The 18,042-nt window shown below is 38.8% G+C and overlaps 2 protein-coding genes across 7 annotated transcripts in view; both read left to right on the top strand.

Moving 5' to 3' along the window:
- TTC21B (tetratricopeptide repeat domain 21B) overlaps positions 1-11,680 on the top strand; it is a 34,835-nt gene extending 23,155 nt beyond the window's left edge. The window contains exons 20-29 of the mRNA XM_027462030.3: positions 859-1,047; positions 1,762-1,872; positions 2,952-3,033; positions 3,662-3,812; positions 4,328-4,489; positions 4,896-5,091; positions 7,284-7,508; positions 8,468-8,588; positions 9,762-9,829; positions 10,736-11,680. Coding sequence (XP_027317831.1) covers positions 859-1,047; positions 1,762-1,872; positions 2,952-3,033; positions 3,662-3,812; positions 4,328-4,489; positions 4,896-5,091; positions 7,284-7,508; positions 8,468-8,588; positions 9,762-9,829; positions 10,736-10,813 — 1,383 coding nt within the window. The 3' untranslated portion in view covers positions 10,814-11,680. The remainder of the gene's footprint in view (positions 1-858; positions 1,048-1,761; positions 1,873-2,951; positions 3,034-3,661; positions 3,813-4,327; positions 4,490-4,895; positions 5,092-7,283; positions 7,509-8,467; positions 8,589-9,761; positions 9,830-10,735) is intronic.
- Positions 11,681-15,344: 3,664 nt separating this feature from the next.
- Positions 15,345-18,042, top strand: part of GALNT3 (polypeptide N-acetylgalactosaminyltransferase 3) — a 53,248-nt gene continuing 50,550 nt past the window's right edge. For 5 of the 6 annotated variants that reach the window (XM_072040896.1, XM_072040895.1, XM_072040894.1 and 2 more), the window contains exon 1: positions 15,850-15,986. The gene's annotated coding sequence lies outside the window, so the exon portion shown is untranslated. Of the gene's footprint in view, positions 15,502-15,849; positions 15,987-18,042 lie in introns of those variants that run through there. The other variant, XM_038181869.2, reaches the window with a different exon arrangement.

Genomic DNA, 18,042 nt, shown 5'->3' with positions numbered 1-18,042 from the left:
GTCCTCTTGTTCTGTGACATCTGCTATTGACAAAGGTGCTTCCTTGTTTCTGCTACAGTTTTCTTAATCATTCTAAATGATTAAGAATTAAATGCTCAGAAAGTAAAATATGAAGTTTGCTTGCGTTTTTGTTTAGTTTTCTGTACTTAATGAGTTAATTACATAGTCTTTCTAAGTTTGGGCTTTTGAAGTTTTGTATGCCTTATGAGAAGCTTGATTTTAGAAAAAGACATGTAACACATGGATTGAATTCTTCCCATGTAGCAAGACAGTTTGGAGACAAACAATAACGGGATAACATGGAGATAGATAAGTTGTTCTAAGCAAAGCTACAATGCTTGTGTGCAAAAGCATTGCTTTTATGCTTAATGCATTTTTGTTCAGTGGTGGCCTACATCATTTTTGTGGTTACAGCTTCATTAACAATTATAAATTGGAACATAATTTAAATTGGGAAGAAGTTAATTATAAATAATGCAATGCACAGCCATGGGAAAAGCTTAGACCAATAAAAATGTTTCATCTTAATTCATATCAGTGTATTTAATATAAATATTCCTCAGATATAGTATTCAATTAACTTAAAATAACTGCCTTAGTGTTTAACATTTCCAACAAGATGGAATCCCAACGTATTTCTTCTAAAATACTCAACTGTACACCGATCTGAACCACTTAATCTTACCACTAGGTTGCTTTGCAGCATGTTTTTATATGAATTTTGGGGAGGCAAGACAGACATCTGAGGGAGTTGTGTGCATGTTTTTAAATGTAACTACATTATTTTAAAATAGCTTATACTATAGATTCCTTTGAAAAATGTTGCGTGGTCACTTCTTATTCATTTCCCCACACCAGGCTCGGGAATTGCAAGCCAGAATACTTAAAAGGTCTCAGATAGAACAGCCAGATGTGGTTCCTGCACAGAAACAGTTAGCAGCTGAAATTTGTACTGAGATTGCAAAGCATTGTACAGCCCAGCGGAACTATGAAAAAGCAATTAAATTCTACAAAGAAGCACTTGTTCACTGTGAAACCGATAAAAAGGTCAGTTCTCCCTCTGACAGTTTTGCATTGTTTTCATATCTAGCTATGCATTTTCGTATTAACCACAGTGCAGAAATATATTTGCACTTGTTTTTGCTTTATAATGAAACCCTCAAAGCTCTGTGTACATATTTGTGTTCTCTGCTTTGAACTTTCTCCCTTCCGTCTTAATCACATCGGATAAGTTGTATATATTGCCAATGTCTGTCTATTTACATAAAACCCTGAATCAGGTAGTGGCCTATATTAGTGTATATGGTGAGTCTGTCATGCACAAGAAGGTATATGTGAGAATCTGTAACACTTGACAGAGTAATAATGTAAATGCAATTAAGAAAACTGTTTCTGCTGGAATTTGTTTATATTCCAAAACTAATCAGTGAATGTTAATGAGACTTGCTTCTGTCAATGGTATTATAGCTACTTGTATACACACTTTTAAGAGAATTATTCTTACTGAAATATTTTAGTCTCTGGAGTAATACTATCTGAAAAACTGTCTTCAATATATCTCTGGAATATCCGTCTGAAGAAAAGTTTTCTGTTCTGTAAGTGAGGGAAATGAAATTAATTATTTGACCAAGAGTCAACAGGAAACAGAGAAAGGCTCTGCCTTTGGAAGTGAATAGTACCTCAGGCTCTGAAATCTGAGGTTTAATACTCAGCTTTCTTTAATCTTTGAATTACATGTGGTTATATGTTTTTAATATACAGGCAATGTTGGAACTTGCACGTTTGTATCTTGCACAAGATGATGCTGATGCCTGTCAACATCAGTGTTCCTTGTTGCTGAAGAATGACCAAGATAATGAAGCAGCAACGATGGTAATGTACCATTATACTAATTATGTATTGAAGTTTTTTGAGGTCTGTGTGTTTACAATATGATGGATTCATAAAATGCCTACAGCATCAAATTTCAGAAACATCAAAAAATCTATTACAACAAAATGTTTTTCTGTCTGTGCTGAATACTGATTCAAAATTAAGTTTCTATCAATCTTATCATTTTATCTCAATGCAAAATGCATGCTTAGTAGTACCAGTGGAGAAGTGGTAATTATAGGATTGATTATAAGATGTAGCTTAATTCATGATCTATTAAATTATAGAAGGGAGGAAGTTGAATTTCCAGCACATTAATATTAAAGCAAGCATCTAAAAAAAACTGTGAGAAGGTAAGAACTGTGAACTCAAGGTGTTTTTTGTGTCCTTTTTTTGAATCCTGGTTAATAGTGTTCCTATCTAACAGTTCTTTAATCACTGCAACGGATTCTCTATACATGGTCTGTATATTTTTGGTTTATAAGAAAGCTTAATAGACTGAGCGGCTTTCACTTTTAACACATAAGGAGCAAAATGGTTTTTAAATGGAATAACTTATTCTCTCACATCAGGTAACATCTGGAATTTATTCTAGTATTGTGCAAGAATGTGGATAATAGCACTCAATATATTTTGTTCAATTTACTCTTTATTAGCTACTGCTCAGCAGAAAAACTGAAATGAACTTCTTACTTTCTCTGCTGAAACGTGCTATGGGCTTTCTTTTCCCCTAACTTGTAAGTTACTGGCGTTTTTTATGTGCTTAATATGAATTTCTGGGAAATAAAAATAAGAATGGAAGTATGTGAGTGAAAACAAAACATTTTTGAGAGGTATGTTGAAATGGTTTTTGTATGTTGAAATGCTTTTTTTGTACTTTCTACAAGTGAAATGTTGAGACATGAGTCCATACCTGCTCATTGTCTTGTCTGTGTAAGGTGTTTATTCTCCAGAGATTGATGGATGGGAATGGGAACTGACGCTGTACTTCTTGTGAAATTCCTGCAGCACTTCATAGTTTCAGGTCCCATTATAAAACACAATCTGTTTTGTTTTCTCTAAATTTGTCAATACCGTAGATGATGGCTGACCTCATGTTCAGGAAGCAAGACTATGAGCAAGCTGTCTTTCATTTCCAGCAGCTCCTAGAACGCAAGCCAGGTGAATATTCAGTAGTGATATTTTTAATTACTTGACATATAGTTCAAATGAGAGAGAGGCACAAATCTGAAAAAAATACTTGTATGTTTAAAAAGAAATATGCTATTTAAAATATAATGGATATTAAAAACAAAAACCACCACTGTGTTCAGCAATTTACATTGCTGCAGTGCGATTGTTTACCTCCAGCTAAATACAACTAGCTATTTATCTGGAACTGTAAAGTACTTCGTGCAATTGATATTTTGAAATAAAATCCTAGGCTTTAATTTTTTAGGTTAGTAGAAATTTTCTTGTTTTCAGTAGTTTGCAAATTATGACCAGAGATAGAGCTATTAAAAAGTATTAAAATAATATAATGAATATAAAGCTCTGTAGTGGACTTTGAAAGAAGTTATGGATACAGCAAATGTTTGTGCTGTTGAAAGTACAATTACACTCTTTATGCAGTTTTTCTAGGAGTGTTGCAAGTATCAATTGATACCTTTTTCTTGTATCTGTGGTTATGTAATATGCCTTATATATTGCACTATCACTTTTGTGTGGAGAATAAGGCAGGCTCTTCACTTGTAAATCTATTCATACAACAAATAGTTAAAATGATGTCCCGATTCATTTTTGTATTTAGATAACTATGCAACCCTCTCACGATTAATTGATCTGTTAAGAAGAGCTGGGAAGCTAGAAGAAGTCCCAAGATTTCTTTTAATGGCTGAAAAACATTCTTCCAGAACAAAGCTTGAACCAGGTTTTCACTACTGCAAGGGACTGTATCTTTGGTACTTGTGTTTATAATTAAAATAAGGACAATTTGGTGTATTGCTACATATTTAACTTTCTTGTCTCTTGTCATCTGTTATCATTCAGAGGTGCTTGTTACCTGTCAGAGGTGCTAATTATAGTGTAATAAATACCATAGCAGTACTTTACTTAATTTCTTTAGTTAGTGGGATTATAGGAAAGGCTTCCTTGTCTCTTCTGAAATACTTTCCAGTTAACTTCTCTTGAAAGCAATACTATTTTATCTTGCATACATCTTTCATATTTCCTGCTCGTTTAAAGGGATGTTCTTGCTGGATCAATGATATAATACTGCTACTTTTCAAATTTTAGAATTCCTCATACAAAACAGTAGTTTTCAAAAACAAGCTTCTCTCAATAGTATGCTTGCTTTTTGAAACTTGTATTATCAATGCATGTACGTGATCTGTCTTCTAAATTCTTGGGTTTTGGGTGGGACTTGGGGCAGAAAATTTTACTTGCCTAGATTACAGTATTGTAATTCTTTGTCTAGGTACACAGGTGAACCAAATGATGCACTCCGGCATTTTAATAAAGCTCGAAAGGACAATGACTGGGGACAGAATGCTGTCTATAACATGATTGAAATTTGTTTGAACCCAGACAATGAAACTGTAGGTGGTGAAGTCTTTGAAAATCTAGATGGTGACATAAGGTAAGTGAACGAAGTATATGTTGCTTGGATTCTTCTGTCAACCCATCCACCCTGCCTCTTAATTATGTGTCTTAATCATCTAAATTGCTAGAATTTCTGAGCCCATCTAGTGTTTTGAATACTATTAGATTGTATGAGACTACTCAGAGCTGTGAAATAAATCACTGTCAGACAGAATATAGAGGATTTTATTTGGAACCTTAGCTGCTTGTAGAATTAAAAGACAAGTTGTAGATAGGTTGAAACAGCCATTGTTACAGAAGAGAATCAGTGTAGAATGCTTCTGTAACAAAAGCATGCCTTTAGCATGGAATCTGTAGTAACTCAATGTATTTGGTGTACAAAATATAGTTTTAGATATGAAGGTAAATGTTTACTTTTACAAATGCTTTCTTTCTGATAATAGTAATTCAACAGAGAAGCAGGAGTCTGTGCAGTTGGCTGTAAGAACAGCAGAAAATCTTCTGAAGGAACTGAAGCCTCAGACCAGTCAGGGTCACATTCAGCTGCGAATCATGGAAAATTACTGTCTCATGGCAACCAAACAAAAATCAAATGTTGAACGAGCACGGAACACTTTTACTGAAATAGTAGTGGCTGAGGTTAGTAACCTCTCTTGTTTCCTCATTCATCTCCCTTACACTTATGGTTAATTAGTCGCATAGTTCACATTCAGAAAGTGATGTCTTAGTGCTACTATATTAAGATTTCTTTCCCATGAAAGAATATTTTAAAGGAAAATAATATGCTGAAATAACATCTAAGAATTTCTGCACTGGATTGCAAACTTACAGCTCAATTATATGCTAATAATGCTAGTTGCTAATGTGAACAGGCTTCTTGGTTTGAGCTCTTGTTTTATTTTTTTAATTTCCGGTTGGTGTAGTTTAAGCATGGCAGGCAGCTTAGCACCACACAGCCACTTTCTCATTCCCCCCACAGTGGGATGGGAGAGACAATTAGGAAGGTAGAAGTGTGGGATCTCATGGGTCAAAATAAAGACAGTTTACTAGGTAAAGCAAAAGTTGTGCATGCAAAGAAAAAGAAAATTAGTTTGCTACTTTGTCAGCAGGCAGATGTTCATCTATTTCCAGGAAAGCAGGACCCATCATGCATAACTGCTTTTTGCAGCAACTGCTCTGCAACAGTTAAAGCATCTGTTAGTCATCACTATTCATCAAAAATCCAAATCATCTACAAGCATCTATAAAGAAAATTAACTCTGTCACAGCCAAAAGCATGATACCAGTCTTGGCCAGCAGCTTGTCTGATGATACAAGTATATATGGTACCTTCGTTCTTTAAGCAAAAACAATTCAATAAAGTGTCTTCAAGCACTTCGTGGCAACTTAGCAGAATTTAAATTCTAGGGCAAGATAATGCATGTGCATAAAATGCATTCTTATGATATGATTCTTCGTTATTTTATAGCTACTTGTATTCCTTAACTTTAGGATTAATAAAGAATACTGTCACCTTTCAATGTTTTTTTATTCAAACATATACAGACACATTTAGTGTATCAAAATGCCAAGAAATATCTAAGTTGCTACTAGTCATTTACTGTATACTACTACAGTGTTCCGCCCACTGGCTGAGTTGAGTATGATGGTCCTTTCCTGTGTAAGGCAGTTTGGAGAATGTGTCATTCTGCCTCCATTACTGGCTTCCCATTTCTGCTCAGAGTTCAGTGAATATGCAGTGTTTCTCAAATAGTGGCACAGTTCAGGCATGAAGAATGCTCCAGTTGATCGTCTTCTCCCCAGATTTACATAAAATAGGTGTTAATCCATTCAGGGTAAGAGAACTGAGCCAGTTCCATCTTGAGAAACTTCTAGGGAAGTGCTCTTGCCTTGGCTATTACAGGGAAAAAAGTGATTACCGAATTCCATTTTGAGAGACTGTAACATGCTTGAAGGTTAAGCACTAGTGGTTATTGATCCATTTTAGGTGTGACTGTTGTGGTGTGTAGGGATGAGCTGATGATTATATGGAGGAGGGTTGGGGGGGAGGGTGTGCATTTTTTTTAGCTCACTGTGGCAAGCCTATTTACAGCACAACCCCACAAAGACATGTAGAGGCAGAATACCAAGGGCACCCGGTAGTGAGCCAAGAATGCAAAGAGGGGGAGAGAAACTTGTAAGCTAGCTGCTAATAGAATCTTGTGTTCAGGATATGAAAACCATTCTAGGAAGGGCAAGACTTTAAGAATCATGTTTTTTTTTTTTTTTTTGCTTGAGGCTCTTGCACAGAATGGTGGCTTTTAAGAACCCTGTTTGAGTAGCTTTCTGAGACAGGTAGTTTAGACTTGCAAGTCTAGGAGCTGTACACCTAGAAATAGGAATCTGTGTCCCTGTTACTGACATTCACAGATCTCTAGAAGTAGAAAACACTTGTATTGCAACTTCAAGTGAATTCAGTTTCATCAGATGTATTTATTTGTATATTAAAAGTTAGTTGTATCAGGATGTTTCTTGTTGAGATGAAGTATATGTGGATGCTTTCAATACTTCCTGAGCCTGGAGAAGGTTGTCGTGACCCCAGCCAGACTTATATTCAGCCTCTTAAATATTTAACCTAGTACTTATTATTGTGATTAGTATTATAAGAATAAGCATTGCATTAAATGGAAAACATCTTTGTAAGATTGGATGTTCTATCTTTAGTTCCTGCAATTTATCTTTTATTTTAACTTTCTGGTACTGTATCAGAAAGATATAGACATACAGGGTTTTTCTTTTCTTGAAAGCAAAATCAAAAATCATTTAAACGGTCACTACGCCTTTTTCTGCAGAAAGATCATATACCAGCACTTTTGGGAATGGCCACAGCCTACATGATCTTGAAACAGACTCCACGAGCCAGAAATCAGTTAAAACGAATTGCAAAAATGAACTGGAATCCCATTGATGCAGAGGAGTTTGAAAAGAGTTGGCTTCTGCTTGCAGATATATATATTCAGTCTTCAAAATATGATATGGCAGGTGAATTATTAAAACGATGTCTTCGTCATAACAGGGTAAGTGACTGCACATTAGTAATATTTTAATTCATGTAACTGGTTAGTTTGCATTTGAAACATGGAACAGGCATGGCACAGGAATAGATCTTACATCTTGTGTTGTTTTCCTCATTTTTGCCTTTTTCCTCATCAAGCTGTTCCATCTGTTTCATTTTCCTTCCCCTGTGGCCCATCCAGTAGTCTAGTTTTGTGTAGATATTATACTAAAAGCTTGGGATACCGTTTACACAGTGCAGATTTTCTTTAGAAAAAAGAGCTCCAGGCATGGCTATGCTGTTTGTTCCAGAATGCTCTGATGTGAGATCTTGTCATTGCTTTGGAAGCTTAACTAAAAAAGAGTGAAGTTAAACAAAGAATATACTCTATATATCAATATTTCTTTGGTCTGCTTTTGTAAATGAGGTATCTATCTTCATACAAGCCTTATTTTTTTCTCTTGAATTATTTGAGCTATGGGCAACATGGCAATATAAGCTCTTAACAATACAGTCCTGTAGTAGTTGTTTAATTTCATAACTTTTTTCTGCTTGATACATTAAACACAATATTCCTGTATGAATTAGTTGAAATTTCATATTAAAAAAAAATATGGAATTAAATTGATGTATGTGTAACGATAGCTTTGCTTAGGTTTTCTTGTGCTTAGTACTTTTACTTAGTAACTGAAATGTAGCTACAGAGTTCTTGGAGGCACTAAATATTTTTGAAGGAGTAGTTGCATTGTCCTCTGATATCTATACTTGTCTCAGATTAATTTAGGATGTCATTCTGCAAAATTCCATGTAACTGATCTGTATTGCAGATATTTTAAATCAGGACTGTTTTGTCATCCAAGGTAGTACAAGTATTACTTAAGCTTTCCAGTTGTACTGATTTGAAGTATTTAAGCAATTAAGGTGTAATTGCTTAAAGGTGTAACCTAAATAAAATCTTGAATGAATATTTATATTTTGCAGTCCTGTTGCAAGGCTTATGAATACATGGGATACATAATGGAAAAGGAGCAAGCATATAAAGATGCAGCAATGAATTATGAGATGGCCTGGAGATATGGAAACCAAACAAATCCAACAATAGGCATGTTTACGTAATGTATATGTATCGTTTCAGGCAATACAGTAAGAATGAAAGCACTACTGTTACCTGGAAGACTGTATTTTTCCATCTGTAGAAATAATTACTGGTTTCCCTCACATAAAAACTCCAGCTATTACTGCAGCTATTTAATGGTCTACTTAAGCATTTAGGAGAGCCGCTATGGCAAGAGATGGAAGTTCTATGATAACTAAGAAATCTCATCTTACTGATTTTAGTATGAGGTTTGGTCATGAACTCTTAGGAAACTTAGAGCTGGCAATTATATGCTGTCTATATGTACAGTATTCATTTGGAATATTATATTTTTATAGTAATGCAGTATGTACTAGCTGTAGTAGACAACCTTTATACCTATCCTATTATCTGAGGGTGGTAAATCATTGACTTGTTTACTACTATTTTTTTTACAGGTTATATATATATATGAATTAAGATTTCAAAAACTATTTAAATGGATTTAAATACTTAACTTAAAATTCATCATAAGCTGAAAACTCGAGATTGTACTCAACTTCTAGTTGGGGTGGTTAATTGAAGTTAAGCTAGACTGTTATACTTGTAGACTACTTAATATAGGAAGCCCTTTATGAAACTTATATGTTTAAAAATCTCATTTTGTTTTTTCTATCTTTGGGAAAATACCTTTTACCTGGAAAATATCAGCCTGATGTGTTGCTATGGGACTTAACTATTCCTTGTGACTGAACTTTATCTGTTGTCTGCTGACAGTGGAACAGAATAGCATTTTAATTTCCTAGTTTGTTTTTGGTATTGTGACTTTTTGCCCTTTAATAATGGAATTCTTTATTTTCTTAACAAAGAACATGGCAGGTCACACTGGGAAACCCTGTGGGGTACCACATTAGTTGAAGGAAGACAGCCGTTACTTATACTCTGTAGAAAAAAACATGATCTCCAAAATGTCTCCTTTTGATTCCAAATGAGCCATTTATCAGTGTGTAAAGGAAATTCCTCTACTATTTAAAGTGACTTCTAGTAGAAATCTTGATATTTACAGTCTTAGATGAGAGAATATTTGAAAACAAATATACTAACTATAGAAACATATGGTGATTAAAAAAAGCTTTAATGTGATATTTTACTAATTTAATATGGAAATTGAAATTGTCACCTTTCTCTGTACACTTACAGGCTACAAGCTGGCTTTCAATTACCTGAAAGGGAAGAGATATGTTGATGCGATCACTATTTGTCATAAGGTAGAATTTGCGTTTAATGCTTTCTCTGCTGTAGCAAATTTGTTTTACATAATGGTCCTTTTTTAAATTTCTAAAATAGTGTAATATCATCAGAAAAAGACACACTTAAAGCAGATTGGTTATGTAAAGGATACTTAATCCAGAGCTCCCTGGCCATTAGGTAAATAAGAGATGTGGTTGGCTATCATATGTGAAGGCATATTTAAGTGGCAGTGGCTTCTTTTGGTTCTGTGGTTGACACTTGTAAGTTCATACAGAATTGTAGCTGAAGGTAATAATAAAATATTAATACTGGAAGACATTGTTAGAAAGTAAATTCCTTTGTGTGGTTCAAACACATACACTAGATGCAAAATAATAAAGGGTTGTAATTTTAGAGCCAGAGTGAACATTGATATAATTACTAGTATTAATAATGAAATTATATTTTCTGTTTGGAGGAGAAATGAGAACTAGAAATGATAAATTAAATGGAAGGATAAGGGAGAGGAGGGAATTGGAGGGCAAGAAGATAAAGTGGATAGGGTGTAATAAGAAAGAGCCTGAGGGAGTGAAAACGAATCAGTTTATCTCTGTGGAGAAAATCCTTGCAACCTTGGAAATGTCTCTGGGGGCTGCTGTTCTTAATGCATGCATTCCAAACCACCTAGAGGCTTTAGCCCTTGACACTTGCTTCCCTTTCACAGTATCCCGTGACCTTAGTGGGAAAAATGCAATGTGTCTTCAGTAAAGTTGTTCTTGACCTCTGCATGTGGTAGTCTCTAGCTACAAATATTTATACATTCTTACATGAAACTTCTCACATTACTGACAGTTTTAGAATGTGTAAGCTCAGTGATGAGGGGGATAGCCATCCAAGTATTCTTTCCTTTCAGACAACTGTTATGTTTTTTGGTCTTCTGACAGGTGCTCGAAGCACATCCAAACTATCCGAAGATCAGAAAGGAAATACTTGACAAGGCCCGTGCATCGTTAAGAACATGACTTAAAAAAAAAAAAATAAATTTTGAAGCTCATCAACTTGTTTGTTTGATCTCACTTTGGAAACTATTGCAATGACAGTGACCATATCAGCACAAATGTACTGTGAATATGGAATTCAATTTCTGTGAATATGGAATACAGTTACATTGCATTAGAAATCTGGCTTATTTCCAAGAAAAATCTGCAGCCCTGAAAAGAACTGTAGTTACTCAGCAGAGAATACTGCTTGTGTGTGGTATATAAAGCATCATCTGAAAATAAAAAATAACAAAGGTAAGGGCCACAAACGTCTCTATAAAATACTGCTGAAGTGTATTTTGGATAACAACTCCACAACTTGTATCTCCAGGAAGGAAGTCACTAGTGTCCATTTCCCATCTATTTCTCAAAAGTGAATATGCACTCCACACTGTAATCTGTACTGCAAGTAATCTATACTGCTGTGTGTTTCAAAGAAAAGTAGTAAATATAAGAATACTTGCGTGAATACAAGGGTTTCAGAGAAACGGTATGTAGGAGATAGTGCACTCCTATTCTTTTGAGTTCCAGCATTTACAGTTTTAAAGACTAATTCTGTATTCTTTTATCCATTTGAAATAGCACTCAAAACAACAGCCTGTCCTAACCTAGTTAAGGTTTTTTGTCTTTGCTTATTGTTGAGATGCTGGATCTTGGTTTAAGTAAACTGCTCATTCCAAATTTCTAAAGTATGCTTTTATTTTTATGTATACTGTAAATACACTTCAGTTTTTCAATATTAAAGTAATTGTATACATTGTTCTCAAACTTTCATTTCTAATGAAATTGTAGTATTTAAAAATAAGATTTTATATTAAAAAAATATTCAGTAAAGGCTTTTAAAGACTATGCAAGTCTTCTACACAGTATTAATTCTCTACTCATGCTGTCTGTTATCAACCTGTCTGTCAGACTTCTGTGGAGAAAAATATCTCATTTCTAATTTGGAGGGTTTAGTCTCTCAATATCATATGTGTAGACAGTACAGTCATATGTGTAGAAGTTAATGCTTGTTTCACCTTTTTCCAAAAAGCAGGTGTGGCTTTGTTTTGATTACATGGGATTGTGGTCTCTTGTGTATGTAACATACCTGTGGCTCTTAAAGGGATCAACAGCAGGTTGTGAATGACATTTTGTCAGTAACGCAGAATTTCTTCGAAAACATGCCAAACAAAAAATGCCAGTGCACTGTGGTATGTGTTTTTTCAAACATACCTTGGTTATATGTATTTGACTAGAAAAATACTTTGGCACGAAGAAAACAAATCTTAAAACTAGTACTAAAATTTCTTAACTTTGTTTCCTGATTAAGTTTTAGCTTTCCATGTTGACATTACGTAAAGTCACTTTTTCTGGCAGTGAGGTGGTGGCCTGTTTTTGACAATTCCTTGTTAGGCTACACAAGGAACTGTTTAAAATCATATCTAATCTTGCCTATCAGTAACTGGGTGCTCTGTCTTGGACAATTTACAGCCTTGTTTCCTAAGTGATACATGTCAATCTGTTTAAGCGGTGATGCTACCTACTGGAAGTTTCTAGGTTCTGCATTCAAGTAACTTCTGAGTTGTTGATCAGCTAAACTAAAATTAATGGAAACTTTCAGGTGCAGGTGTGTAACATTTCTGCAAGTTTTGTGTGAAAAATGGAGTTAAGTGGCCTTTCCTTCACCAGGTAACCTTGAAACTTTATGCTATTGACTTACCCCTTCTGTAACAGTCACAACAAAGGAGGGGAAAAATAGGAGATTGAGGCGGGGATAAGACTGGTTTGGAAATGGAATGGAGAACACAGAAGGAACTGGAAAATGCTGAGGCGGGAGGGTGTATTATATGGAAGCTGGGCTGTGGGGATCAGACTGGGAATCCTTAATCTGCTGGATTTTTTTTCTCCACTGCTGAAATTACAATGGCCTATTTCAAGGCAGTTTCTAATAAAACAGCATTTCTTTATCCACAGCCTTTTCTGTACTGGATCAGTGTTTCTGCTTGCTCTGTAGCATTGGAATAACACTTAGCTCAAACTTAGAATAAAGTAGGTGCTTTTATGTCAAAACATGCAAGATGTGTTCAAAATTGGTGAAACTAAAATGCATCTACACCTCCTTTCTTTTGCTGTGCAACTTATGCTCACATTGCCTTTTCATAAGATAGTTAACAGTAGGTCATGATGATGATGCATCCTCATTTTGGCTAGGATAGTGTTAATATTCTTCCTAGTAGCTGGTATGGTGCTGTGTTTTGGATTTAAGGATGAAAATATTGTTGGTAACATGCTGTTTTAGTAGTTGCAGAGCAGTGCTTACAGAGCCAGGCACTCTCAGCATCTCTTGCTGCCCTGCCAGCAAGGACCTAGGGGTGCACCAAGAGCTGAGAGGGGACACAGCAACAACAGGTGACCCAAAATGTCAGAAGGGATGTCCCACATCATTGGTGCTGAACAACAAAACTGGGGGGGAGTTGGTCAGGGAGGGGCTGGGCATTGTTTGTGGGTGGTGAGCAATTGCATTGTGCATCACTTGCTTTGTATATTCTGTTATAATATTTTTCCCTTTTCTGTCCTGTTAAATTGCCTTAATCTCAACCCAGAAGTTTTACCCTCTTAATTATCTCCCTAGTCCCACAGGAGTGAGGGGTGAGTGAATGGTTGAGTGGTGTTTAGCTGCCTGCTGGGTTAAACCACAACATGATACAGAAATTAGCTGACAAATTAATCTGAGACTTTAAGATTTTTCCTTGCTACCTTATGGTGGAGAGTTTTATTGATACAGCATGGAAGTAAAAAAATCTGTGGAGTCTGTTAGGCATCTTGAACACATCTACCCACTAATGTTTTAATATGGATGAAATCTTTAAAATAAGAGTGCAATTGAGGCACATCTTCAAATTTCAATTAAAAAAAAGCAGTGGCTTCAAGTTAATCCTTCAGATAAAATCTGGCTTTAATATAATATTCCCTGGAGAAATGGCCTTTCCATTACCCTTTTGGTTTGTATAAGCCATTTAAGATTTTCTGACTTTAATAAATCTTTTTTACTTCCAATGCAGAAGGAATGCCTTTGTTTCATTTCTTTGCTCTACCTAATTAAGTGTTAATTTCAGTGCCTGCATTTACACTTCCTTATTTTAGGATGCGTGTCCTGGTAGGTTTTTTTTTTTACTCCCTTTCTTAATAAACAGCTTTGAATGGAAGAGGCTCCTGGAGGATGAGAGGGAGGATGGAGGGGAGTCAGTAATGCTGATTTCAAAGAGCTGCAGTCTTTAGTATGTCGTTGCTTAGTAACCCATCTTCCACTTCTGCCTTTGTTGAATAAAAGAGGAGAGCAAAGCTGTGGTTTCTATTGATTCATTCATTGGAACTGGGAACCTAAGCGTCTTGTAGCTATAGCAACATAAGCCATAGGTGTTGCTTCCTCTCCTCTCTTGACCCCTTTTCCCTGCAGGTACAGAATGCCTGGAGTATCTTTCAGAGGATTTGAAAACACTTGTGATACTTTTATCTTAATTTCCTAGCATTTTCAGATTTGTACCAATACTAGGAAGATGATCTAAATTAAGAAAAATAATTTCATTAGTTACAATAACAAAATTAGATTCTTGGGGGGGGAATACGTACTATTCTGGTTCTTTTCTGTTGTTTTTTTTTTTCAGACAAGGTTCACCTGTCTTGAGTCATGTCTGAAACGTGACTACAGCAATTTCTAGAAAGGCTCACAAATCAACAAACTCTGCTTTAGCAACCTCAACCTTTATATTATCAATCATTAGATGAGTGAGTAGCTTTACAAACATCCTAGTTTAAACAGAGTTTATATTATTGGAGAACTTGTTGAAATTGTTCTGAAACAATTGTCTTTGAAAGTGATCTAGGAGACAGCATTTCAGTGTAGTCTGCTGGCAGTGTAGAGTACTGTCTCTTAGGAAGCTGGTCATAAAGAACTCATGAGCTGCTGAGTTCTGTGTATGAAGATGAGCAGGAAAAAAAAACACTCTGAAGTTTATCACTTTTTTGAACTAAGATCACTACCTTATCCCTTTACATTTCTTGCAACCATGAAAACTCTGTAGTTTTACCTCCTACTTAATTTTCAATGAAACTGACTTCTTGAAATAACAAGCTGCTTTAAAATGCTTAAATAGGGCTAAATAGGGTTCTTACTTGAAATATGTGATTTCTCTTTTTTTCCTTTGATGGAACATGTAGTTTGGTGTTTAGCAGTTACTGTCTCATGTGAAAGGAGCAGAGTGAATGATCTAGACCTTTAAACGATTAAGTATTCCTATCCCTGCATCCTTTATGTTAAAAAATAACAGATTTTGAAATCTTTCTACTCCTAGTAATGTAGTAATGAATTTGAGGCCTGCCTGAGGTGCCCATTGACATTTAGACTTGCAAAGGTAGGAGGGAGGGTTGTGTACTGGCACTACCCGAACGTGTTAACTGTGCAGGAACTCTGTGGCGGATAAAATGTTCCTGGAAAGAAGAATTAGTCATAAAATACCGGCATCGCCCTGGGTGGCGGTGCTGCCACTCCAGCGCCTGCCAGCTCACCGCATGTTTGCAGAGCAAACGCAGCTACCTGCCTGCCCCTCGGCAAGCTGCACGCAGCCAGCCCTGCAGTGCTGGCCTGAGCCTGCGAGCGTGCTGCTCCGAGATCGGCAACTGCGGGAACGGTAAGGAAAGTGGGGAATAACGAAGTGCTCGCTGTAAAAGAGGTATTTAGAGTGAAGCCTGGCGCTGTGCGGGCAGCGCCGTGTGGGACATCCCTGTCCTGCCCGCCGGGCCGCGCCGCGCTGTTTCCCAGCACCAGCAGCGTCTGGGCGAGCGAGCCGAGGGCGCGCGGAGGCAGCGGCGCGGGGCGCAGCCTGCACCCTGCCCCCTGCAGCTGGCAGCGCGCTTGCGAGCGCCCCTGCCCGCGCGCACGGCGGGGCCGTTCCCGCCCCGCTGCCGCTTCCCGCCCGGCCGCGGCCTCGCGCACCTGGCCGCCAGGTGAGGGCGGGAGCCGCGCAGGCGCAGGGCTGGCCGCACGCGCGCACCTGGCGGCCGCCGAGCGGAAGCCGCCGCCGTTGCCGCCGCCCGCCCGGTTTCAGCCCCCCTTCAGCCCGCGGGCGGCCGCCGCGCGCCGCGCTCCCCTCCGCCGTGCCGCCGCCGGAGCCAGGTGAGCGGGGGCAGCGCCCGCTGCCGCTTCTCCTCGGCCGCCGCGCGAGTTTGAGGGGACGGGGGAACGGGGGAGGGGGCTCCCGCCGCCCCCTCCGCTCCCGGGATATGTGGGGGGGGGGGCGGGGGGGGGGGAGGGTCCGGCCCCGCGTGTCCCCGCCGTGGGGAAGCGCGGAGGGGGCGAGCGGAGGGGCCGGGCGCCGCCGCGGTGCGCACGGGGCTGGGGCCGCCCGGCGCTGCCCGCGGGAGGTGCCCGCGGCCACGTCCCGCGCCCGCCCGGCGGGGGGCTGCGGGGCTGCCCCGTCCCGTCCCGTCCCGTCCCGCCGCTGCCAGCCCGGCCCCGCTGCCCGGCGGGAGGCGGCGGCGGTTGTGTTGCTTTTGGAGAGCTGACGGGGGAAGCGGCTGGTAGCGCCAATAACCCAGCTCGCGGCCGTCCTTAACTTCGTGCTCGTGTATCGAGGAGTCCTCGTTAAACGTCTGAACGGGTCAAATAAAAATAAAAGCGTCTTGCTGGGAATATTAATCCTTTGTATTCGTCGCAGGAATGTTTTACGTGCTAGTGTTCTGCCACAAAAATGCACCTTCTGTCTGATAAACGATAACCAGTCCTGATCTGTTCAGCCTCGAGGAAAGCCGGTGCCCCGCTGCTGAGCCGAGAGGCAGAGGCAAAGCCGCAGCCCGTGGGCACAGCCAGCGTACGGCTCCTTTTTCAGCCAGTTCGCCCACTGGCTTGGTCAGCTTGGCATCTGCTACTGTCATCTCGAGGCCTCTCAGTAACAAAGCAAAGTAGAAATTAAGTTAGTTACAGAGAGACAGACTTACTATTTCTGCTGCGCTGCAGGGAGGAGCAGAGCAGCTTTCCTCCTCCTCGGAACTGCTGTTGCTATTTAACCTTGCCCTGGTTTTGGGTGGGGCAATGCTGGCCGCAGCCTGGATATCTTGACTGCTGTCAAAATAGAAACAGGATATAATTGCCCTTTTTGTGACACTGCCCCGGAGTCTGTGGTCCTTGGTGTCCAACTGTATTGCTTTGAGACATTCCTTTGCATGAACGTGTCGCCTGGCCTATCTGTTCAGTGAGCTGATGCCTAGAGGAGGGCTCTCCCTTGAACTGGGGCCAAGGTAGAGAAGCATGTTTGTCATGGGATTTGCTGATCAGGTGCTGCCCAGCACGCATGAGTTTTGCATCCTCATCTGCTCATTTCTGTGCTTATGTTCTAGAAGATTGGAAAGGGCTTCAAGTTTCCAGACTGTGAAGTGCTAGATTTCATGTAAAATGCAACTTTATTTGCTTGCCCGACTATTTTCTGTCCGATGTTCTGAACGTTTGCCGCTATCATGTGCTGTAGGTTATAGTTCTGCTTATAAACAGAGAAATTATGTTGCAAAACTACTTACAGTTACTGATGAAGTTCCGTAGTCAAATCACTGTTTGTTTTGGTTTTGTTATGTAAATTTATTCAGCAGTGACACACAGAGCCAGTCACATGGGGACAGGAGGAAAGAGAAGACAAGACACCTTTGGAAGGTTCTGACAAAGATCAGTTTAGCAGCAATTGACCCTGTAAACCTCATTACATTTAAAGAAAAAAAAAAAAGAAAAAAAGAAAAGAAAAAAAAAAGAGAGAGAGACCAAAAAGAAACAAGAAAACTTGCTTTGCCTTACACTTATGGTTTAAACAACTTTAAAGGCCAATTTAAAGGCTAATTAGAGAGTAAAACAGACTTCAGGCCATGCACTTAATGCTCAGATGCTCTCTTCCATAATAATCACTGCGGTGGATTGCCTTCAGTCTTTACTAGAAAAATCTATGCCCTTAGACTTTCTAAGACCGGAGAACTGAATACGGTCAGTATTCCTCTTAGAGCTTCCTCTTCTCAGGAGCAGAACAAGATTTCCGCAGTCTGAGCTTCAAAGAAGACATGTGAAGAAACACTATCTGGAGTTTGCCAATCTCTAGTCTTTTAGGAGCCTGTGCCCTGTCTAGGAGATTAACCAGCAGGAATATCTTTGTGGCAAGTATCTTTGTGGCAGGCAAGTATCTTCTGCAAGTGCA

This window comes from Anas platyrhynchos, chromosome 7 (genome assembly GCF_047663525.1).
Source record: "Anas platyrhynchos isolate ZD024472 breed Pekin duck chromosome 7, IASCAAS_PekinDuck_T2T, whole genome shotgun sequence".
Taxonomy (NCBI): Eukaryota; Metazoa; Chordata; class Aves; order Anseriformes; family Anatidae; genus Anas; species Anas platyrhynchos.
This window is presented reverse-complemented; position numbering and strand designations above follow the sequence as displayed.